The sequence below is a fragment of the Mastomys coucha genome, unplaced genomic scaffold (genome assembly GCF_008632895.1).
Source record: "Mastomys coucha isolate ucsf_1 unplaced genomic scaffold, UCSF_Mcou_1 pScaffold6, whole genome shotgun sequence".
Classification (NCBI taxonomy): Eukaryota; Metazoa; Chordata; class Mammalia; order Rodentia; family Muridae; genus Mastomys; species Mastomys coucha.
The window spans coordinates 27,134,296-27,158,515 of record NW_022196912.1 but is presented as its reverse complement, the minus strand read 5'-3'; the positions used below and the strand labels follow the sequence as shown (position 1 = coordinate 27,158,515).

The 24,220-nt window shown below is 41.8% G+C and overlaps 3 protein-coding genes across 7 annotated transcripts in view; 2 read left to right on the top strand and 1 right to left on the bottom strand.

Moving 5' to 3' along the window:
* Positions 1-9,784, top strand: part of Fam228b (family with sequence similarity 228 member B) — a 35,278-nt gene extending 25,494 nt beyond the window's left edge. For 4 of the 5 annotated variants that reach the window (XM_031356660.1, XM_031356659.1, XM_031356664.1 and 1 more), the window contains 2 exons: positions 237-344; positions 1,050-1,235. In XM_031356660.1, coding sequence (XP_031212520.1) covers positions 237-344; positions 1,050-1,101 — 160 coding nt within the window. In that variant the 3' untranslated portion in view covers positions 1,102-1,235. Of the gene's footprint in view, positions 1-236; positions 345-1,049; positions 1,236-9,717 lie in introns of those variants that run through there. The other variant, XM_031356662.1, reaches the window with a different exon arrangement.
* The window catches only part of Pfn4 (profilin family member 4), a 44,739-nt gene extending 33,457 nt beyond the window's left edge, over positions 1-11,282 (bottom strand). Inside the window, exon 1 of the mRNA XM_031356671.1 lies at positions 10,832-11,282. Coding sequence (XP_031212531.1) covers positions 10,832-10,846 — 15 coding nt within the window. The 5' untranslated portion in view covers positions 10,847-11,282. The remainder of the gene's footprint in view (positions 1-10,831) is intronic.
* The window catches only part of Fam228a (family with sequence similarity 228 member A), a 21,584-nt gene continuing 8,245 nt past the window's right edge, over positions 10,882-24,220 (top strand). Inside the window, exons 1-6 of the mRNA XM_031356657.1 lie at positions 10,882-11,182; positions 11,448-11,554; positions 14,677-14,745; positions 16,150-16,338; positions 17,634-17,721; positions 17,841-18,015. Of these exons, the coding sequence (XP_031212517.1) occupies positions 11,462-11,554; positions 14,677-14,745; positions 16,150-16,338; positions 17,634-17,721; positions 17,841-18,015 (614 nt within the window). The 5' untranslated portion in view covers positions 10,882-11,182; positions 11,448-11,461. The remainder of the gene's footprint in view (positions 11,183-11,447; positions 11,555-14,676; positions 14,746-16,149; positions 16,339-17,633; positions 17,722-17,840; positions 18,016-24,220) is intronic.

Below are 24,220 nucleotides of genomic sequence, written 5' to 3'. Positions count from 1 at the left end.
CTCTGTAGAGCAAGCTGGCCTCGAACTCAGAAATCCACCTGCCTCTGCCTCCCAAGTGCTGGGATTAAAGGGTTTCAAAAACTCTTAAACAACTAGTATCATTGAAAAGGCACATCAGTGTCAAGAAATGGTATTTTTGAACGATGTTTATGGCAGTTGGTTTCTAACAATAATTAATACATAAATGTAAATGAGCATTGTTTTGCAACATCCTGACACACATTCTCTTGTTAAAGGTTGAAAGTGAAGATGAATTTTAATGCTAATAGTTTTGATTTGAGTCCGTTGAAAAGGGTGCCTAATTTTCTGGAGCTCCTGGAGGAGAAAATGGTGATCGTTTACAAGTAAGCCTGCTATTCTATTACTCTCGTCCTTTCCTTTAAGATGGCTGGCTGTGCTGCCTTCCCTACCTCTCTTCCAGATCACTTGCATTAAGGCCAAGGCCTCAACACTCTTCAGGGGAAGGTAACTTTTCTTTGGTTTTTATGAGTTAAAGGAATAAAGCACACAGAAGCAGAAAGCACGAAAATGGGGCTGGGAAATGGTTGACAACTTGTACGAAAGTTGTGATAGTCTTAGCTTGAGACTAGTTCTTATAGGTGTGGTTAGAATGGAAGGTGCAGTAGGGAAGCAGCTCACAGAACTATGCCTGACCATGGGAGAGCTGTTAACTAGATACTCACTTAAAATCAGACAGTTCACACATACAGAAGAGCTGTGTGTGGTAGTGCACACCTATGAAGTGGAAACTTAAGGTCCTCTGGAGAGTCAGTTGTGTTGGATGGTGTTTTGCTGGGGCAAACACGTGAAGGAGTGTTTTCTTGAAGTGGACACAGGTGAAAGACTAAGGCAGACTCATGAAGGAACGTTTCGCTGAAGCAGACACAGGAAAGGATGTTCTGCTAAAAGCATGTGAAAGGATACGTGATGAAGGCTTCTTTGCTAACAACACACATGTATTGGTCCACCTTACATTGCGTAGTTGAGCTGCATATGTTGAGACTCCATAGAGAGAAACTCACCAAAAAACTTCTGGTGGTGTGCCGCAGTTTCTTGCAGCTTCCGTGGACTCAGGCCGATTGGCAGAGTGATGTCAGCTGAGACAGACGCACATGCTGAGGCAAGACCCGTGGAGGACACGTGATGTTTGGAGGGTAAAGATAGGACTCGACCGACATTGATGAGGGCTGAGCTAGGGCTTATAGAGCTAGCTGTGCAACGCTTGTGGGTCTCTTCGGTGATCTTCGCTTCCCTGAGAGAGAGAGGCACAGCCGAGAACTCCTGGCTGACTCATGCCAAGGCTGAGGCCTGGCTGTCTCTGCTAGGTAGTGCCACCGCTGCTGATTCGTGTTTGCTATCCAGACTCTACCGAACTGCTGGTGTATCCATGAAGTGTTTGTGAATGCATCGAGCTGCTGCTGCTGACCCATGGACTGAACTGCTGATTTCCAGACAACACAGATGGGAGTTGCTCCAAAGAACCTTTCTAAACAGGTCCACTTCCCCTGTATCCTTTCTTTTCCACTACCTCTGGTGGGTGGTGGGCTAAAAGGGAGATTAAAGTGTTTAAGAGCCATCATTAAAAATAGAATTTGAAAAAATTAAAGTTACACACCTGTGTACTTCTGAAGCAGGAAGATCTAGAGTATAGCCTGGGCACTAATAGCAAGATCCTGTGTGAGGATAGAGATTACATAATTGTAGAGAAAGATAACGTTTTATAATCTGATTATAAATAATATGATCTCTCATCATTGCCACAGAGACTGTAAGATAGTGCAGTCTTTGGGAAACAGCTTGTCAGTTTTCTAAAACGGCAAACACAAAGTTACCAACCGTGTGGGATACAAGTTCTACTGAGGATTTTATTTGGATGGTGTGTGTGTGTGTGTGTGTGTGTGTGTGTGTGTGTGTGAGAGAGAGAGAGAGAGAGAGAGAGAGAGAGAGAGAGAGAGAGAGAGAGAGAGAGAGATCTTACATGTGGCCCTGGTTGGCCTGGAACTCACTCAGTTCTGCCTGCCTCTGCCCTTTGAGTGCTGGGATTAAAGGCATATACCACTATGGCCAGCTTACTGCTAGGCTTATATTCAGAAGAAATGGAAACAGATCTACCTACAGGCTTCTATAACTACTTTAAGTGTATTCATAGAAGGATTATTCACAAACACTGGAAACTGGACATTCCTCATCTAATGAAGAGATAAACTCAGTGTTGTATACTCACAGGATACAGTATTTGGCAATTAAAAACAAGTACCAATTTACACCATGGATCACACTCAGTAAACTAAAGCCCACATACTATGATTATTCCGTGTGAATGATAAGGAAAGGAAAACATTCTATGGGGAAAAGCCTACTTAGGGCTGGGGTGAGAATGGGAGTGTCTGTGACTGAGCATGAGGTCTAGGGGATAGCAGTGCTCTACAGTTAGACGACTGCCTACCTTAGAGTATCCTAAAAGACACCGCTTTAACTGTTGGTCAGAATTAAAGTTAAAAACCTAGCAAGGTAGAACAGAATAGAGCTTACCTTCCTTTTTATAGGAGGCTGGCCTGTAATTCTCCATTACTTAATGTGTTGAAGTTAGCTGTAGTAGTTTTATTTTACTTTCCCTTAATAAGTCAAGAATGTGCCACCAGTGTGGCAGAAGCTGGTGAGACATTGGAGATGCTTAGCATTGCCGTGCTTAATTGTCTCACAGACATTAGAGTGCTTTAAGGTAAAAAGAGAATGGACTGGATTCATGTATGCACCTGTGATCCAACCACATTGGAGGCTGAATCCTAGAGTCTGAGACCAGCCTCTTTGTCTCAGAAAAAAATAAATAGAAACAGATAATGTTTGGGATAGAGTTGGCTGTTGTAGACTTCTCAGTTTCTGGCTGTGCAGCTTGATAATATAATCTTTTGTTGGTTGGATAGGAGCTGGAAACAAGGAATACAAAACTGTTGAAACTAGGCCCTATTTATTTGTATATCAGGGTCCAAAGGCGCCAACTCCTCCATAATCTCTAAGTGCCATGCTTTCCAAGAGAGTAAATGTGTTTGAGTGAGATTTTAGATAACTAGCATATTAAAAATAGTATTCCAAGCCAGTGAGTGGTGGTGCATGCCTATAATCCCAGTATTCGGGAGACAGAAGTGGAAGGATCTCTGAGTTCTGAGTTCAAGGCCATCCTGGTCTACAGAAGAAGTTCCGGAACAGCCAGGACTATCTAGAGAAACACTGTCTCAAAAAACAAACAAACAAAAATAATAGTCCATTTAAATTATATTTATTTATATATTTATCTACTGAAAGAGAAGAGGAGAGGGAGGCAGGGAGAGAGGGAAGCAGAGAGGCAGGGACTCAGGGAGAGTGGGGATAGTGAGCACACAAGTGTGTACCACACTACACAGGTAGAGCTGAAAGGTCAGTGCCTAAGTTAGTTCTCTTTTTCTGCCATGTGTGTCCTGTGGATCAAACTCAAGTCATAAGACTTGGTAGCAAGTGTTCTTACTGTTGAGCCATCTTGTTTACCCAAAAATGAACATCTTAACTGTAATTTCTATCAATGGTACAAAAAAGGGGGATTTGTTTTCATAAACTTCTCAGAGTATGACCCAGATAAGAATATCGCATTTTTAAAAAAAGATTTCTTTATTTATTATGTGCATGGTGTTATGTCTGCATATATGCCTGCAGATGAGGGTGCCAGCCTTCCTTATAGATGGTTGTGAGCCAATATGTGGTTGCTGAGAATTGAACTCAGGACTTCTGGAAGAGCAGTCGGTGTTCTCAACCTCTGAGGCATCTCTCCAGCCCCCATTTTTGAGTACTTGAGAATTTCCATTTTAGACTAGAAGCTTAGGTCAGCCAGTTCCCCCTGGAAAAGGAGTCAGACTAGCTTCTGTGCATGAAGAGGTAACCCAATGCAGCAGGTATGCAGAAGGCAGGCATGGTGTGATTTTGGGGGGACAGAGAAAATTGACATCTGTCCCCAAACTGGACTGGTGTCAGCAACTCCAAAATGACTTGTTCAAGTTAATCCTAATGAGTAAAATGAATTTATTAGAGGTTACTTTTAGAGCAGTAAGTATGGACAGATCCACTCTGTCTTCTCTCCTCCCAATCACTAACTGCACCCCAGTTACCAACCATATTCTCTGTAGGGCTTCAAGTATTATGCAGAATTCATGGAAACCTGGGGTTAGAATGCAACCTAGTGTTAAAGCAGCATAGATAACAACAGGCTTGGACAGTAGGAGGCACAGGGAAAAGATCCTGGGAAAGATACATTCATTTTTGTGTGCTCCATCCGTGTTCTTATTAGGGACTCTGCTGGTCTCTGCAAATGCTTGGAAAGACAAAGAAGCTTGGCTTGTTTAGCTGCAGTCTGCTACAACGCACAGCTAAGCAGCAGCTTGCTGCAGGACAGTCACTCTGACCAGATCTGGAGGACCAGTTTTACTACGTCCTGTTTATTTTAGATCACTAGACCTTCTCAGGGACAGCAAATGCACAGTTCTGAGGGGTCATACAGGACAAGGACCGTCTCTCATTACATAGCACAGAGGTTTTAGACAAAATTAATGCTGGAGCAAGGTAGTTCTTTTTAGTTTTCTTTTCATAAAAATGTGGATTTAAACAGACCGCATACACTTTGATATTTAAATAAAAATATTAAGATATTCTACTAAGTTACATGTTAAAAGGATTTCTCCTGGTCCTTCCCTGCAGAAACAATGGGCTCTCCTGTCTGGACACTGGAGCTTCACATCTCCAGGAGAGAAAGAACCCAAGTTCCAAAGGGATCAGCTCTGAAGGTCACCATTCTGTAACCTTATGCCAGGAGGTAGAAAGGGATGAAAGCTAACCAGGATGCGGTGAGAGCTGGGACAGTCGGGCCTATGTTGTGACACACAGGGCGGCACTGGCTGACTTCAAAGGCTAAGCTTCTCGACATGGCAGGCTTTTTAGAAGAGAGGAGGCAATAGAGCATCCTCCAGTGGGTGACAGAGTAGAAGAGACTGAGACAGGTGTCCTTATTGAGAGGCAGCTTGGGGGAGCCATAGTCGACATCCCCAGTGGTGGAGGCCCAAGACATCCAGTCTTTATGCTACCTCTGCACTCTCTCTTCCATTCACCTATAGTCAACCTAGGCCCCAGAATTGTTTCTTTTAATTCAATCAAGAGTTAGTTTTGAAAAGGACCAATACTAAAAGTAGCAAACTTTAAGAACTAAAGTAATAGCTCCCAAATATAAAGTGTCTAGAGAGACCTGCTATCCCAAGGTAACTACAGTATTGTCATGTCATTTGACAAAACTCAATCTGACACCACAGGCACAGAGGGTGCTCTTACACTTGAGTCTCCGGAGTGGCTTGACCGGGAGGGTTTCGTCTTGCTCCCATGAAAGCATGCTGAAACTATGAGCACTGTGCCTTACCTGCTTTTCCTGATGTGCTTTGGGACTTTTCTGTGTGGTTGCTTACTTTGTTCCCCTACATTTTAACAAATGGCTGCTCTGGGTCAGGCTGTATGTAAGGAGCTGGAGGCATAGTGGTGAACAAAACAGGCAAACCTCTGCTCTTGTGGCAAAGATGGAAAACAACCAAAATACATGTATAACAGGTAAGTTAACAAAGCAAGGAGAAGAAAATAGATAGGGGTGTTCAAGAAAGATGACAGATGAGGGCACTGTTTTAAATGGAGAAATCAGGAAAGGTCTCTTGGAGGAGGTGACATTGAACCATGGTCTTAGATACTGAGGGTGGGCCATGAAGAGTTTTAGGGGAAGAATCTGCATGAAGAGATAGTGGTGTAGAAAGCAGACTGAGTGGAGTGATGTTGACAAGAGGAGACTGGAGAGGAGGCAGATGCCCACTCATGCAGAAACTATCCCAAAGCTCCGGGGAGGACACACATCAAAATACCTTCTAGGGCAGTTTTTATTTTGTTTTCCTTTTTCTTTTCCTAATTGGTGGTTGACTAGTTTTTTTAGAGTCAGGGTATCACGGCTTCATGTAGCCTAGGCTGGCCTTGAACTCTAGGTAGCTAAGGAAGGAATTCTTAATCTTTCTATCTCCACCTTCCCAGTGCTAGGATTACAGGTGTGCACCACTACACCTGACAAACTTGTATGCAATGAGATACAAGCCAGAACAGAAGCTGGGAGTCTAGCTGGCAGGCCAGGGTACTGGGTCAGGAGCCAGGCCTAGTGATGGCTGTGTGGTCATGGGGACCTGTGGAGAGAGCATGCTGACAGAGGACATTAGTGCTTGATATGAGAAATGAATGAGAGCAACTACTCTTGACTCAGAAGTGGACCTCAGGGCTAGCACAAAAGGAAGAAGCACAAAAAATAAAGATGATGTTCTCTGGGGCTAAAGTGAAGATACCTCTTGCCATTACAATATGTATTTATGGAGTACGATTATTAAGCAATTTAGTTTTTTCTAGCTGTTTATTTAAACATGTTCTGGGGCTAGGGATGTAGCCCAGTGTGGGCACTTACCTGGCATGTGCACAGTTCAGTCTCCTGCATCTCAGAAAGGAAACTGATGAACAAGTAAGCAATAAGCATGCTCTGTTGAAGACCTTTTCCCCACCCTCCATATTCTCAAATGGTAAGTGCTTCTGATGACAAAGTGCCTCGCTTGAGTAGCTAACTGTGCTTTGGTGGAATAATGATGAACATGTAAGCATCACTGGGCTGCTGCTGTTATTGGCATAAAAAACAGAATGAGGTGATGTCTCTCATTCTTTTCTTCATGCATTTTTTTATCCGTATCTTTTTTTTAAAGATTTATTATATATATATATATATATATATATATATATGAGTACACTGTAGCTATCTTCAGACACACCAGAAGAGGGCGTCAGATCCCATTACAGATGGTTGTGAGCCACCATGTGGTTGCTGGGAATTGAACTCAGGACCTCTGGAAGACCAGTCTGTGCTCTTAATCACTGAGTCATCTCTTCAGCCCCTTATCTCAGTGTCTTAACTTTGTGATTCTTCATCTTTTTAGAGTCTTGGTAGGAGGAAAGAAAGCTGTGTAGTGGGGGCAGGAAGCTTGGCATGTGTTAAAAGGGGGTTCTTTTTTCCTCTCATCATCGCTAAGAGAGACTTCTTAGAGTCATGGCAGATCTCCTCATGACTTCCTTCCAGCCAATTTCTTAGTGTTGTCTCTGGCCCTAAGCCTCTACTGGAACTTCTGTAGCTTTCATCTAGAGACCATGCTTCTCCAGAAATGTAACTTGGATTCATTTTCTAATCATCCGGTCTGTTGCTGTAGATGACATGAGGAAACTTTGTACTTTTAGGTAGAGGCGCGCGTGCCTGTGTGTGTGTGTGTGTGTGTGTGTGTGTGTGTGTGTGTGTAGTGTTTATCTGTTTTTGCTTTTTTTTTTTTTTTTGAGGCAGGGCAAGGTCTCATGTAACTTTGGCTGGTATCAAACTCACTGTCTAGCCAAGGATGAACTTGAATTTCAGATCCTTTTGTTCCCACTTCCTGAGTGATTGCTAAATGCTCAGTTTATGCAGTGGTAGGGATCAGACTCAGGGCTTTGTTCAAGCTAAGTGAACTACATTCCTAGCTCAACAGTCTTATTCAGGGTATAAGGCAGAGAGCCGGTCTCTGTACATGGGGAAGGAGTTTAGACTCTGCCTTTCACTACTCTGTAGTAGTGACTGAGGGAAAGGATCCAGAAAACACCAACATTGTTCAAGAAAAAGAAGTTCTTTTCTCTCATTAAACCTCTTACTTTTTAAATATCAATATGGATGAGTTTATTGTTTGTTTTGGTTGATTTTTGAGACAAAGTCTTTTTTTAAAATTTACATTTTTTTCTTTACATATTCACTTTACATCCTACTCACTGCCTTCTCCCAGCCACCCCCTCCCACAATACTTCCCTCCCCTTCTCCTCTGAGCTAGTGTGGGCCTCCAGTGAACCCTACCCCTAAATCTGATACATCAAGGCTCTGAGAAGCTAGGCATATTCTCACCCACTCAGGCCAGACAAAGCAGCCCAGCTATAAGAACATATCCTATGTACAGGCAACAGCTTTTGGAGAGCCCCCTGCTCCAGTTGTGTAGACCTACATAAAGACCAAGCTGCACATCTATTATCTATGTGCAGAGAGGCCTAGGTCCAGCCTGTGCATGTTCTTTGGTTGATGGTTCAGTCTTCTGAGAGCCCCAAGGGTTCAGGTTATTTTACTCTGTTGATCTTCCTGTGGAGTTCCTATCTCCTTCAGGGCCCACAATCCTTCCTCCTGTTCTTCCATAAGAGTCCCCAAGTTCAATCCACTGTTTGGCTGTAGGTCTCTGCATCTGTCTAAGTCAGCTGCTGGGTGGAACCTCTCAGAGGACAGCTGTGCTAGACTCTTGTCTGCAAGCATCACAGAGTATCATTAATAGTGTCAGGGATTGGTGCTTACCCATGGAATGGGTCTCAAGTTAGGACAGTTATTGGTTGGCCATTCCCTCAGTCTGTACTCCACTCAGCCCCACCCTGACCCCCATCCCTGCATTTTTGTAGACAGGTTAAAGCTTGAATCAAAAGTTTTGTGGGTGGGTTGGTGTCCCTACCTCCTCTGGGGTTCCTATCTGGCTGCTGGAGGTATCCTCTTCAGGTTCCATGTCCCCAATGTTGAGTCACAGCTAAGGTCACCCCTACTAATTCATCCCAAGTCTCCCTCTGGTCCAGGAGAGGCCCATTTCCCCAACTCTGTCAGGGACTGTTAGGTTTCCATTCTCTCCTGAGACAGGGTCTTATTATGTTACACTTCCTAGCTTGGAGCTTACTGTACAGTTTGGCCTCAGATTTACAGAGCTCTGACTGCTTCTGCCTTTGGAGTGCAGGATTAAAGGAAGACCACACACACACACACACACACACACACACACACACACACATACACTCTTTTTTTTTTTAAACAGAGAAGTGGGACATTTACTTTTTTTTCCCATCTAGACCTACAACATCAATACATATAAATAAATTCTAGTGTTTCTTGTTTTTATTTAGGGTGGGAGGCAGGAGGGAAATAACAGGGTTAGAGAAAGGACTGAAAACAGGTGACCTCCTATTTTTTTCTTCTTAAACAGGGAGTACTGCCATTCTGACAGCAGGCTCACACCTAAAGGGCACACTTTTGAGTTTGTAACAGCATCCTGTGAAATTTTGAGGGAGAAAATGTTTGCCTCTTTTGACACATATGCCCACCAAGTATTAGGTGAGGTGGGTCTGGCCACATTTCTAAGGACAGGTAGAGGTGACTGTGTCACACACACATTCTTGATCTTTTTTGTAAATCATGTAAGACTTACCTTCACACATTTAAAGCCTAACAGTCCCTAAAAGATTCTAAGATGAAAGTCAAGTATATTGTAGTAATAGTCAGCTATAGTTAGCAACATTTAGCTTTTAACTTAATGCCTCAAAGGAGCAATGTAGTGGGAAGGTGGATTAGTCCAGAGGTCAGAGGAGTTACTAGGTTGGACATCATACTTGAGTCATCCTGATATCATGTTATTTGAAGCCATGGGGTAATCTGAGAATGAGTATCAAGAAGGGCTGAGGGCTAGATTCTGTGAGAGGATTCAGCTCTGGCCAGAGTGGCTTCAAGGACTGGCTCCCCTTAGCCAAGGGACTCTCTGGTCCTGTAAGTACTTTATCCCTATGGCACACTCAACTCTTTTCTTTTGTCACTTTCCAAAGGTTATGACAGCCACATATCCTGACTCTTGATCTGCAAGGGCCCACTGAAGACGGATGCTTTGGAGGAAGTTACCTGCTGGGAGGAGTCCTTCTGAGAGGGACCAAGGAAGACATTTAAGAACCATTCTGTTCTTATCTGCAATAAACTGTCAGTTTTTAGTTCAGTGTCTGTGATGATTAAAAAATGACAGTACCTTTCCCCAGAAGGATATTTTCCTCTGAAGTTAAAAAGTATTACTGAAGGATTCAATAGAAATGGTGATTTTACTGGATGTCTGTCTCAATTCATTTGGTTTGTGACTGAGTTATTCTTTCTGCCCAGGCACCATTGAAATTGAACCTTAAGATAGTGATTGTACTGTCTCATTCTATTTATTATCTGCCTTATTCTCCAGAACAGTTATCCAGTCTCTTAAATTCTTTCCTTCAATCTACACATGGTTCCAGGTGAAAACTCAATAAAAAAATTTAAAATACTGTGAGAAATTTCAGAAAAGTATATACAAATAGAGATAATTGTATAAGAAACCCTCATCCAGTTTCAATAATGAAAACAGGGTCTTTCTTGCTTTACCTATTGCTACACAGTTCTCAACCACAACAGAATGTAGAAGCAGTTCTTAGATAAGTTTCCAAAGATTGTCTTTCCAGATGTTGGAGAGTAGACTCCTTTTTCTTTCCCTGTCCTTGGATGGGAATATCAATTCCAAATACTTCACAAATATTTCCTTTGAAAGAGCTTCTCTCTGGTTGTACATGACTATAATTCCTCTACCCCCCCTGAGGCCGACGCAGGAGGATTCCAAGTTCCAGGCTAGCCTCTGGGTACATAGGCTTAAGATGAAATATGAAAGGTTGTAGACAACTACCACACAGAATGTGATACTGTTACATTGTATATTTTAACCATATTTAATATTTGTCAGGTGTTACAATTTGTTATCACTACTACTTAACATTAAATACATTTGTATTTACACTTTCTAAATTATTTTTATCAATAACTACTAACTTTAACCAGGGACTCTTGACATCCCACACTCTTACAAATTGAGGGGAAATGCCTCTGAAAGGCAAGGAGAGAGGCTAAGTTTAAAGACAGTGTTCTAGTTACCTGTGGATACGCCATTCCAGGAACGTTGGTGTCGCAGGCCAGCTAGACCGCGTGGCCTTGCTTCCTACACTCAGCCTGAGGCTGGGGCACGGGCACCACCCACCGGAACTGACTGAGGTAGTGCGCAGTGTGCACAGGGCAGCAACCAGCCGCAGAGTAGGCCAGCCCTGAGGTAACCTGGGAGTTCTGTGGGCCTGAGGTGACCAGTGACCCGCACAGGAGCGTCCATCTGTTGGGAGGGGAGGCCTGTGTCCTGCGGTGACAGCGCGGGAACATCCATCTGAGAGGAGGCCTGCGTGCCTGAAGTAACGGTGGAACCATCAGTGCAGGAGCTTCCACCTGAGGCCTAAGGTAGCCTCCCTTATCCACTTAACAACCCAGGAACAGCCTTCCGAGGGGAGGCCTGCAGCCAGAGGCAGCCACCTCTCCCTGCTGAGAGCCATCACCCTCAGCCTTGGGCTATGCAACCAGTAATGATACCTGCTTCAGTCACAGAAGAGTGAGGGAGGGGTCTCTAGGACACAAGAAAGAGGGGTGTCTAAACGTAGTTCGAAGTCTCTAAGACCATGCTTTTTCCACATTGACACACTAAGTCTCCTCAGTTTTTCTTGCTCAGGGATTCTACTACTTATGGCTGACACAAAAACTTCAAACTGTGCTGAACATTTCAGTGTGGAGAAACTAAAGGAATGGCCAGAGCCGGAGTCTGTTTCTTTAATGGAGGTAACATAGCACAGCTTTTCTTTTTCTTTTTCCTTCCTTTCTTCCCTCTTTTCTTCCTTCCTTCCTCCCTCCCTCCCTTATCCCTCTGTCCTTCCCTCTCTCTCTCCTTCCTTCCTCCTTTCTTTTTCATAAGAAGCAAACTAATTTTATTTGGAGCCAAGTGATAGTTCCTGTTGTAGATCCCCTGTCAAGATTGATATGGGGTTACTTGAGTGAAAGTACTTCAAGGCCTCTTGATTTTTTTCTTTTTCTTTTTAAGAACCATTTATTTATCTTATATATACTGTAGCTATGTTCAGACATACCAGAAGAGGACATCAGATCTCATTCCAGATGGTTTTGAGCCACCATGTGGTTGATGGGAATTGAACTCAGGACCTCTGGATGAGCAGTCAGTGTTTTTTTTTTTTTTTTTTTGGTTTTTCGAGACAGGGTTTCTCTGTGTTGCCCTGGCTGTCCTGGAACTCACTCTGTAGACCAGGCTGGCCTCGAAGCAGTCAGTGTTTTTAACCGCTGAGGTATCTCTCCAGCCCTTGATTTTCTTTTTGAGGCATCTTTCAATGGGACACAAAATCCCTTGTGTTTAGGACCAATTTGGCCTCAATCACATGTATATTTCCAGTATTTCATGGCTTAGATTAGGTATGTAGAAGGATCCAGTGAGTGGAAATGCCTGGGTACAAATTTGACCAAAAGCCATCCTGAAAGACAGGATGGCTGCCAGGTAGGTAAATGTGATAGCCCAGAGCTTGCCCTGCCATATCTGATAATGATTTGTTCATAAAGCTTTAGTTTTATAGGATTCTATGGTTTGCCTTATTGTAAGGAAAGCTCTTGAGAATTTATCTTGCCCCCTTTGCCATGGTGACAATAAGAATTGTGAAATATGAGTTTAATATTTTTGCATTTGTGAACAGGGGATTTCATTGAAGCTGCTATGAATCATTAACACGTCTATATTTTCTGAAAAAAAGTTCAAAAAATGACTTATCAATGACAATCTAGATCTCTTTTTAAAAATTAAATTCTATTCATCTGTATGTGTGTGTATGCAGATGGCAAACATATGGGTCAGGAAGTCAGAGGACAGTTTTCAGGAGTGGGTTCTCTCCTACCACGTGTGTCCCAGGGATTGAACCTAGTGGTCAGGAATGGTGATAAGCATCTTTACTGGCTGACCCATCCTGACAGCCTCTCATCATCTCCTCCTCTTCTTTCTCCTCCTCACCATCACCATCACCATCATCATCATCATCATCATCACTATTATTATTTTATAGTAGACCTGGCTGGTCTGGAATTTGCTATGTAGACTGGGCTAGCCTGGAACTTTTAAGAGATCCTGACTCTGCCTCCAAAGTGGTAGGAGTAAAGGTATGTGCCATCCTACCTAGCTAACTTTTTTTTTCATAAAAAGAGTTGTTGACCAACAGTGTATATTACATTTCTTCATTTATTTATACTCTTACTAGGGAGTCTAAAGTATGTGATAAGCATACTATGATACTTACCAACGTATCTGTTTCTACTTTTCTAAATAGTGATTATTCTGTGTTCACAGTTCGGGATCAGGGGAACTTCTTGTTTTACATACTTTTTTTTCATTGCCATCTTAAAATAATTCTGACCAGGCTTTAAGGTAAAATTGTACATACTCTAGAACTTACACTGGAGAGGATAAGGTGATCAGATAGCACTTTGGATTTCACGTGAGCATACATTTTGGGTGGAAAAATGCAACTCTCCTTTTGAGACTTCTCTTATTTACGGATGTGGTGCCTGAGGTTAGGATTTACTTGGTCTTGATGGATCCAGTGTGGTAGACCAGAAAGATGAGCCACAACTAAATAACAAAATTCTAAGAAATTCTAAGAGTTTTCCTGAAGGGCTGTTATGTTAGGTAACAGTATATGTCTTTCAGTCTCCAGATTTGCATTGCCTTTCCAGTTGTTCCTCTTTAGTCATTTCAGAAGAAAGGCTGCTGGGCTGTTCCAGTGATGCAGCTGAAAAAGCAGCGAAGTGAGGGTTTGGTGCATTGACATTCTCAAACTCATAATGAAAACGTCAAGGTCCTGCACAGCTCTGAGGCTCTGGGCCGGTTTCAGTCAGTTGAGTTTTCTGCTTTTCTGAGGCCAGCTCTAAATTGAACTTTCTGAGTTTTGCTGTTAGTTTTTTTTGACACAGGGTCTCATGTTACCCAGGTTGGCCTCTAACACCACCACACCTATTTTGTGCCATTTTAAGACTTTTTTTTTTTTTTTTGGTTTTTCGAGACAGGGTTTTTCTGTGTAGCCCTGGCTGTCCTGGAACTCACTTTGTAGACCAGGCTGGCCTCCAACTCAGAAATCCACCTGCCTCTGTCTCCCAAGTGCTGGGATTAAAGGCGTGTGCCACCACTGCCCAGTGCCATTTTAAGACTTGAACTAAGAGCTTGGAAGGCTTCATGTCTCCCAGGCAAGCATTCCACCAACTGAACCACATCCCTGCCCCTTGAGGTTTTGATGTATGAAGAGACCTGGCAGAAGGCAAATCTTCAAGGGGTTCCTAAGATGTAAGAATGTCTGAAAAAGAGAGCTCATTTCATATAAAAATGACTAGCAAGCTTCTTGGAACTTTTTATTTTATTTTGAATTATGTGCTATCTGTGCACTTTAGTGCAGGTGCATGCCTATAGAGGCCAGAGGTGTTGGGTTCCGTGAGGTAGAGTTACAAGCAGCTGTGAACTGAACTGCTGGACACTGGGGCAGGAATTCATACCTGGTCCTCTGCAGTAGGTGCTTCTAACTGCTGAGCCATCTCTTCAGCCCTAACTTCTTAGAACATTAACAAAATACAATTTAATGATATAATATCAGGGAATGTGTTTCAAAATAGTCTAGGTGGATGACAGAAAAATGAGTAGGGGTTTATATGAGGTGAGATTGAGTTGGAACTTATTAAAACTAGGTTATGGGTTCATGGAGAATAGAATTTAAATCTTCCCACAGTAACAAGTTAAAACTATGTTTTGAGATACAGGCATTAGATTTGTACTAGTGATACTGGACCATTGCCCTGGGATTTGCCATTCTGATTGGTCCTTCAGAATTTTTGACCTACCATTCAATTTTTTTTTCTTTTAGGTATTAGCCAGAGAAGACATCGATGAAGCTGTGCATGCAATATTATTTAGAGAAAACTATGTTGTGAAGGTAAGCTCTGGCTGCACACTGTTCTGAGGAGCAGACATGATGCCAGGCAGCTTGACCAGTAGCTGCCATCATGCTCTGCTGGGAAGATCACAAAGCTTAGAGGAGTGAAAATGTGTTTGGCTCAGAGACCCAGGGCTCTCACAGTCATCCATCACTGAGAGTCTATGTTAGAGCAGAGCAGAATGGCAGACAGAGGCAGAGCTGCTCATCTTTGTGTGTCCAGGAAGCAAAACAAAAGGAGAGAAGGGGTCAGAGTCTCAGTAGCTTCTTCAAAGGCATGCTTTCCACACCCTAACCTCCGTCTGCCAGCCCTGCCTCCTAAAGTTTCTACCCCACCTCAGTAGTCCCACCAGCTGGAAACACAAACCAGCACTCAAGTTCTGGGGGACACTTAACATTTAGGCTGGAATATTCTGCCAGAGACTCACTTGCAGGCAGGGTAAGGTGCCTCTGGCTCACACCTTTAAGCCATCAAGCACTGAGAATCTGTTACCTCCTTGCAGGATCACTGAAATGTCCCACGTCTTGTATGGTCCTGCTTGCCCTTGGGGAGGCTGAGTGAATGTTTTAACTGTTCCCCTTCTTTGTCTTATGCTTAACAGAACATCTTTTCTACCAAAACTTGCCTCTTTTCCCTACTTTCCCATTTCATGTTGGGCTATATAAAACCACCAGTGATTCATTAGTATTTAAGGGTAATGACCAGTTAAGTAACTAATAATCTCTATGGGATAAGCTTTAAAAGTGTTTTCATCTGACAGATTGAAATTTAGTATTATAACAATTCCTTGGCATTTTTATTGTGATTCGTCATTTACATTCTCTTTCTCTCTGAGAACAGTTTATTGAGTACACTGTAAGAGAGCAGTGGGCTACGCAGTAGCTAATCACTTGCCCATAAATTCTCATTTGAGTTTCAAAAGCAGCAGAGAGTGTTACGAAGGCAAATGTAGTGACTTACCAGATGGCTGGCTTGGAATTACTCTTCCCATCCAGGCACAGACCTCTTGGAATTACTCTTCTCATCCAGGCTCAGACCTTTTGGAATTACTCTTCCCATCCAGGCACAGACCTTTTGGCAGTGAATCCTAGATATGGAATGTGTGACTGGATAACATTTTGAAAATCTTAGAAAGAAATAAGAATTTGGTGAGTGAGTTAGGCAAAGCTAAATTTGCTTTATAAGTTGGATAACAGTTTAATCTGAAGGTGCAGAGAGATTTAGAATTTTCCATATTTTCTTCCTGCCCTGTGTTTATTCTGAAGTTTATTCTGCACTGCAGTGACTTGGTGTAAGGAGTAGGCAGCACGGATAGCAGAGCTTAGGAATGGGTGTTTCCTTCCTCACTAATAAAGTGATAAGTGAAAATGTTTGTAATTTGTCTTTTTATATTACTTTGTTAGAGATTGGATACATATTTACAGCATCTGGCTGTTTTTAAGGAAAGAAGAAAAGAGATGTTACATAAGAAATGGGTTGAAAATGTGGTACAGCCTCTTCAGCAGAGAATTACAGATAAAGTAATTTCATATAGAAGATCTGGAAAAAATCAAGTGAAATATGAATACTGCTTTAAGCACACAAATAAACCGGTATGGTTTACCATTTTCTTTACTTAACTATGATGTGCTTAGTCTTCTTCCTCTCCTATTGTTTTTTTCTGCTGCCCTACTGTGTGTCTGATGCTGCTCACAGCTCCAGGCTCTAGGTCCACATTGGAGGTAGAAAGAGGGAGGTATTGGTTCCTGAGACTCTGTATCCTGCTCCTTTGATCAGGAAGCATGGAGTCTCCAGCATTGCTCAGGCTGACCTTTCAGCTCTGCTTACAGGCTGGGGTGGATGGCAAGTCCAGGTCCTGAGCAGGGCCAGGAGAGTGTCTGCTTCTCTAAGGCAGTAGGTGGGGGAAGGGGACTGACTGTACAGCCATGCAGTCAGGTGACCACTGAGCTAGGGACAGACAGTTCTCTTTGTGTGTCTTTACAGAGATACAACAGTCCAGTATCTGATTTTAAAGTTGCTTTTCACTTTGAGGTCAGGTATTTATGTCCTCGTTTGAAGTAACAAATTTAACTCTGCTGGCTCTAAGTGTGTCCCGTGGGACCTTTGCTCCTTGGTATTTATAAGACATATGGAAGAGTGTAGGTAGAGTGTCAGAGATATTGAGAAGCATCGAGTATATTTATAAACAAATCTTCAAAAAATGTGCATTGGATATTAATTCTTGAATATCTTAAGAGCTGGAACTCCGGATGTAATCTAAGTATCTTGAAATGAAAGCGTGTGATCTTTCAAGAGTGGAGAAGAGCAAGCGAGGCCCTCTTTCTAAGGCTTATCTTAGGGGAGGACATTCCTTTTTAATGGCCTCTGTGCATGCCTCCCACACCCCAAAACTCTTATGTTCCTTAACCCTGCTCCTCTTGCCATTTTAAGAGCAGTGGATGGTGTTCCAAGAAGGACTTCTTCCAGGACTGCTTAGGAACACTGTCTGTGCTCCTAAAGGGATAAGCGGAGCCTCTCATGACCAAGTGCTGCTGACAGGGCTTGTCTGTTCGGCACTGAGAAACTCATGAGGGCAGAGCTTGGCCTTGGCATAGCATGGAATGGTTGAGCAAATATTATTGACTGATGTAGTGATTTAGTAAAACTACAAAGAGAAGGTCTCTTCAGTGTGTGGGGGCCTGCCTCCTTCCCTTGTCAGCATTTACATTCAGTGAAGCATCCCCCTCGGAGGCAGGCTCACCCATGTGCTGTGTGCTGACATCCTTCCTAAGTCTTGGCTTTGGCAGCCTTGGTGGAGTAAGGCCACACTCCTGTACTTAGGTCCGGATTTAGACTGCTCCCTGTTAACTGTAGTGGCGACCTCAAAGAGGCTCTTTTTTTCCTGTAGACTAAAATGTCTTCACCGTGTGAATGTCTGTTTCAAAAACAGCAAGAGCTCAGAGAAGCAAAGGGAACCAGTTACCAACATGGCAGAGGTGCTTTGCGACCAACCAGAGGCTGCATTGAAGACACAGCTAAGTGTCAAATAGTCCCACCCCAAGAGCACTGGACTTGTTTTTAAAGAGTTTGAATTTGCTCTTGTGTCTTCCTATAGGAAAGCCGCATGGCACAAAAAAAGAAGCCAAAGAAACCGAGAAGGGTGTCCCCTTCACCAGATCACCCCCATTCCCGCTCAGGTCCCATTGCCTCACTCCCAGAGAGAGGCAGAAAGCCTGTGCCCGGCTCATGCAGAATAAGCCTGGTGGCAGGAACAGGTACAAGGGAGCCAGGTAAGCCAGCCAGCAGGAAGGGGTGGGCGTGATCGGAGGGGTGGATGGAGGGAGCGCTAGGAAGTATCCAGAAAGAGAATAAAAATGTAGTCTAGTGGAGGGAAGGGGTGTGGTCAACTAACTACAGGTGGCCATTGAACCCCAGTGATAGATTCAATATATTTTTAAGTGTTTATTAACAAAGTAGTTTTTGAAAACCACTGTGATTTTTCATATTAACAGTAGGAACAGAGTCATAGTGGTTTCATTAAATGTAGAAAATTAATATAATTAGAAATCTAGTCAGAACCCTCCCAGTCACACAGCTTAAGGAGATAGAATGAACTTAATTTGCAATAGTGTTCTAAAAATCGTAGAGATCACAGTGAAGCATAAAAGCTTTCCTTTTGAGTTTATGAACCAAAGAAACTCACTCTTGCCACTTCAGCTTTGTGCCAGAGATCTTTTTTGAAAACAATTTATTTATTTATTTTATATATGTGAGTACACTGTAGCTGTCTCAGACACACCAGAAGAGGGCATCGGATCCTGTTACAGATGGTTGTGAGCTGTTGGGAATTGAACTCAGAACCTCGGGAAGAGCAGTCAGTACTCTTAACCACTGAACCATCTCTCCAGCCCCTGCCAGAGAACTTGATTAATTGATTAATTAATTATTATATGATGTTCTATATAGAAAACTCAGAAGGCTATAAATAATTGTTTTGTCTTTTGAGACAGGATTTCTCTGTGCAGCCCTGCTCTTCTAAAATATAAATAAAATATTAAAAATAAAAGAATTGCAGGGAGGGGCAGGTGATGGTTGATGACTTTTAGGAATGGGGAATAAGTTTGTGTTGAAGGTGTGGCCCTTGAAGATAGGTTGACCATGCTCCAGTGGATGGATGGCCCCCTCACGAGTCTATGGGCAGTACAAATCAGCCTTGGTGGGTGAGGGCTGAGAGATGGGGAATGAATCTGGGAGGAACTAAGGGAGGCATGAGGAATGATGTGATCAAAGTTCACTGTATATATACATGTATGAGATTCTCAATTCATTATAATTAAAAGTAATAAAGTTTAGAAAAGATTATCAAGTACAAACTCAATTCACAAATCATTTATATTTCTTTATATCTAGCCAGAAAATTAAAGTCTGTGTAATAACAACAAAATAAGAATACTGCTAACTCTCCACAGCACTACATACATGATTTCCGTGTACACATGGTACTTACTGGTGTTTGGGACCAGAAAGCACTTTGTATTGAGGAACTTGGTTGGGATTGATCTTGGCCACAGAGCAGTGGTATTTGGAGACAGTTCTCACAGTTAGGGAGGTCAGGCTGTCTGGATAGAGGCAGAGATAGTGCTAAAAATACCTGCAACAAAGTGATATATGTGTACATATGTATGTACCTACCTTTTTATATTTTCAATATTTTATTTAGGTTTCAGAAGAGCCAGAGAAATCTTGTCTCAAAAAACAAAAAAATTATTTATAGCCTTCTGGGTTTTTCTATGGAGAGCATCATGTTATGTTAAATATGAAGAGTTTTATTGTTTTCCATTTCTTCTACCTTTTATTTCTTTCACTTGTCTTATTAATTAAGATCTCTGGCACAAAGCTAATTGGCAAGAGTGAGTTTCTTTAGTTCATAAACTCAAAAGGAAAGGGGAAGGTGCTCTTGCAAAGGACCCAAGTTCAAATCCTAGCACCTACATGGTAGTTCACAACTGTCTGTAAGGGGATCCAGACCTTCTGACCTCCATGGACACTGCATACATGTGGTACTCAGAAATACATAAAGGCGAAACATAGAAATGGATGAATCTCAAAAATAAATAAATAAGTATAAAAGAACTCTCTCCTGACAGTTTCTTCCTCTCTGGAGCTGCTCCGTAGCCATCCAGTGCCTTCAGTCACGAGCACTCCAGGTAGACGTCTGGTTCTTTCTGGTTGTTGCAGTAGATACACTCTGCAGATTTCACCCTCCTGCACAGAAGCACAAGTGTGTCTCTTTCCTCCTTTGTTCTGAGGCAGGATTTTGCATTATAGCGTAAGAGCATCACTGCTTCATTTCAGCATCACTGCTTCATTTCATCCCCTGGTGATGTATGCTGTGCTCTACTCACAGTTTCTTTCAGCATTAAGACCATTTTTTTTTAAACACTAACAATTGCAGAACTTCTCTATGAGTTACTCTGCCATCCATCTAACTTAAAAAGGCTTCATCCTACACCTGGATTATGTCCTAGTTTTAGGTTGTATACCACCTGAAAACCAACCTCTCAAATCTGTCATCTTTCTCAATGCTAAACAGCTTGGGTTGGCTGTGAGACCACACCCTTTCTTCAACCCCATCAGAAATCCGAGAATGACTTAAATATTACCTGAAAATATAAGGAGCACAAAACATAACTTCTAAAACGTAACCAGTTTATAGAGACCGCTGATCACCTGGACAGTCCCTCAGTCTGCAACACGTGAGAGCATCGGTCTTTTGCCTTCTGGCCCAGGATCAACTGACAGACTGTGTGAAACAGCAATTATAAAGGACTGTCTTAATCCGTCTTGGCAGAACTAAGCTGTCAATTATCCTGTATCTTGTGTCTTCTCATGGACAATTTCTGCCCACTTGCTACCTTGGCACCATAAACAACCTCGCCTGGAGGTACAGATGCTCAGTATCTTTTTGGAATTGAAGAAAGAGGGGGTGCCATCAGGAGCAGATATGTCTCAGCATCAAATGACCAAATAACATTAAATGTCACATCCTGTGGATCTCTGACATTTTTGAAAACTATTTATGCAAAGTATATCTGAATTGTTAAGCCTTAACTACTCTCAGCCTTCTCTAGTTGAAATATCTTGAAAACACCCTTTTAATTAACTCAGAACCATGAGTTTGCTATCTGGCCCTTAACTCATATTGCTTAAACATTTAAAAACAGTTTGTAATAGTTGCTATGGAAGGACTGGGTCTAAGTTTTGTATTTGTTTTGTTTTGTTTTGTTTTTTCGAGACAGGGTTTCTCTGTGTAGCCCTAGCTGTCCTGGAACTCACTCTGTAGACCAGGCTAGCCTCAAACTCAGAAATCTGCCTGTCTCTGCCTCCCAAGTGCTGGGATTAAAGGCATGTGCCACCACTGCCCAGCAAGTTTTGTATTCTTAACTCTTTGTATCAATAGAAGAAATTTATACCAATGAAAACCTTAAATCTGTATCACAATAAATCAAAAATAAATTCTGTACCAATGTCAAAAATTATAACTTTAACTTTGTAACAATTATAAAGATTTCTACTAATATAAGATATAGCTATGCAATGTTTTGTTCAAGAGTAAATTTGATAACCTATCCCTATTTGTCTATTTCTCTAACTTCTATGATATTACTATATCCCCCCTTCTCTCTCCTACCTCTCCCTCCTTTACCAAAAAAGGAAGGACAGAGAAGAGGAAAGGAAAGGTAGAAGCCCTGAGTTTAAGCTCTCTAGTTGCCTCCTTGTTCAAAGCTACATTTGTAAAGTATCCCTTAAAATGACAATATATCTATAATGCATAACATAACCAGAACCATCACTCACAAGGTAAGGGACTGGGATGACCATCTTCTTTTGTCTGCTTCAAGCTGAATTTGGGAGAAGGATTTCCCTTCTGGGGGCTCAAAGGGAAATAGGGAATTTGGCATTGTCAGCGGAGAGCTAGCTGGAATCACTTGCCTTCCAGTCACTCTGTGTTGAGAAAGCTCATTGCTTAGCTGACACCTTGATTATGACAGTCTGAAAGGCCGGATAGGTGAGCTAGCTATTCTGGAAAAGTTCTGGAAGTAAGACTTTGAAAGAAGCAGCTTCGATGTAGTTGAGGTAGAGTTAAGCGCTAAGCTGGAATGGATGGTCCCAGAATCTCAGCATCCCAGAATGTGAATCTTGGCAGGACTGTCTTTTTCTTCTTTCATCCTGCAGTACACAAAACTTACAAGCAACATATAGTTTTGTAAAGACATTTATATGGAGCATACAGGGTGTACAGATTGGTTAGTGAAGCTCAATAAAGAAAGACGATTGCCTTCAGAGGTTAGTTTGATCATATAATCAAACCGCAATATAAATTTCTATACATGTCATCTTAAATGATGGCATGTAATAACAAGTCATGAGAATTTTGTACTCAATAAGTGTTATTGGCTGTGTAAAGACATATTAGTCTCAGCCAGTTCCAGAGCTGTCTTCATAGACATAGACATACACATCACCACATATATATCATTTATTTTGTTGAGTGTTTTAGTCTCCCTTTGTCATGTCTGAGTTTTATCAACTTGGAAGGAACCCATAGCTTTTCTTTTCCTGTGGAAACATAGGCATAACCCTTCCCTCACATTTCCCATTTCCCAATCTGATGTCAGAATATCCTTAATATAAACAGGCTGGTTTACTTCAGTAGGTTTTTTCTACAACCCAATGTCTTTCAGCAGCTGTACTGTTTTGTTCATTAGAATTTAAAAATTTTAAGGTTAATAAAGTGCTATGTAACCTATCTCTGGGGGAGGGGTCTTTGTTCCCCTTTTGCCTGTTAAGCATCTCCTTTAGAGTTCGATTAGATCTCTCCACAATTTCTTCTCCTGTAGGATTGTGTGATATGCCTGTAACATGTTCTATATTATAGTATGTAAAAAACTGCTTCATCTCATTAGAGATATACACGGACTGTTATTTGTTTTAATTTGTATGGGTATTCCCATAATGGCCTTAACTTCTAACAAATGTGTAATTACAGAATCAGCCTTTTCTGACACTAAGGCAGTTGCCCGCTGAAATCCTGAATATGTGTCTATAGTATGGTGCACAGATTTCAGTTTACCAAACTCTGTAAAATGGAACACATCCATTTGCCAAATATCATTTCTTTGGGTACTGTTAGAGTTACCCTCAAGGTAATGGAGTTACTTTCTGTAGGTAATAGAGTTTGGTTATGTAATGAGTAAGTAGGACATTGCCTCACAATTTCCTTGGCTTGTTGCCAAGTGATAGAGAATTCTTTCTTTAAACCTTTGCTGTCAACATGGTGTTTTTTTTTTTTTTTTTTTTTTTAATTCTGAAGCCTCTAGTACACTCCCTATCAATAGCTGGTCAATTTCATTATTACCTTTTACCAGAGAGCCTGTCAGACCTGAATGGGATCTTATGTGTGTTATATATAGTGGATAATTCCTATTTCTGATCATTTGTTGTAGCTGAATAAATAGTGAAGTCAATTCAGAATCATCCTGAAAAAGTTCAGCAGTCTCTATGTGTAAAACAAGCCTTTCTGCATATTAAGAGACTCTTGAAAATCTGATAACACCATGAGTATTGCATATAATTCAGATTTTTAATCTGACCTATAAGGACTCTCAGCCACCTTACTTACATCTTCTGATTTATATCCTGCCTTTCCTGATTTATTGGCATCAATGTGAAATGTAGGGGCTCCAGATTTTGGAGTTCCTTTTATTAAATGAGGGAGAATCCAATTAGTTCTTTTTATGAATTGGAGTCGCTTGCTTTTAGGGTATTTGTTGTTAATCTCTCCCAAGAAATTACTGCATACTCTTTGCCAATGTTCATTTGTGCCCATAACGAGGCCATCTCTGCATTAGTAAAAGGTACCACAATTTCAGCTGGATCCATTCTGACTAATTGTTGAAGTTTCATTTTTCCTTTTAATATCAATTCAGAGGCCTTCTCAATGTAAGTTTCTTAGTTTCTTAATCTGTTTATGTGCTAAAAATATCCATTCTAAGATATAATCTTCCCTCTGCATGAGAATTCCCGTAGGGGAATGAGTAGAAGGTAAGATAACTAGAAGGTAAGGTAAGACGAAGGCCATCTTTGGATCAATACGATCTAGATGTGTATCCTGCAGTTCCTTTCTACTAGAGCTAACTTCTTCGCCTCAGCTGATAATTTCCTGGGGCTAGTTAAATCTTTATCACCTTGTAAGGTTTGAAATAAACTGCTTAGCTCTGCAGTGGCCAAGCCAATCGCAGGCCGCAGCCAGTTGATATCTCCCAGTAGCTTCTGAAAATCCTTAAGGGTCCTTAATTGGTTTCTTCTGATTTGCATCTTTTGTGGCCTAACCTTTTATAGACTTATTTTATACCCTAGATAAGTTAATAGAATCTCCTCTTTGTATTTTTTCAGGGGTGATTTGCAATCCCCAGCAAGGCAGGTTTTTTTTTT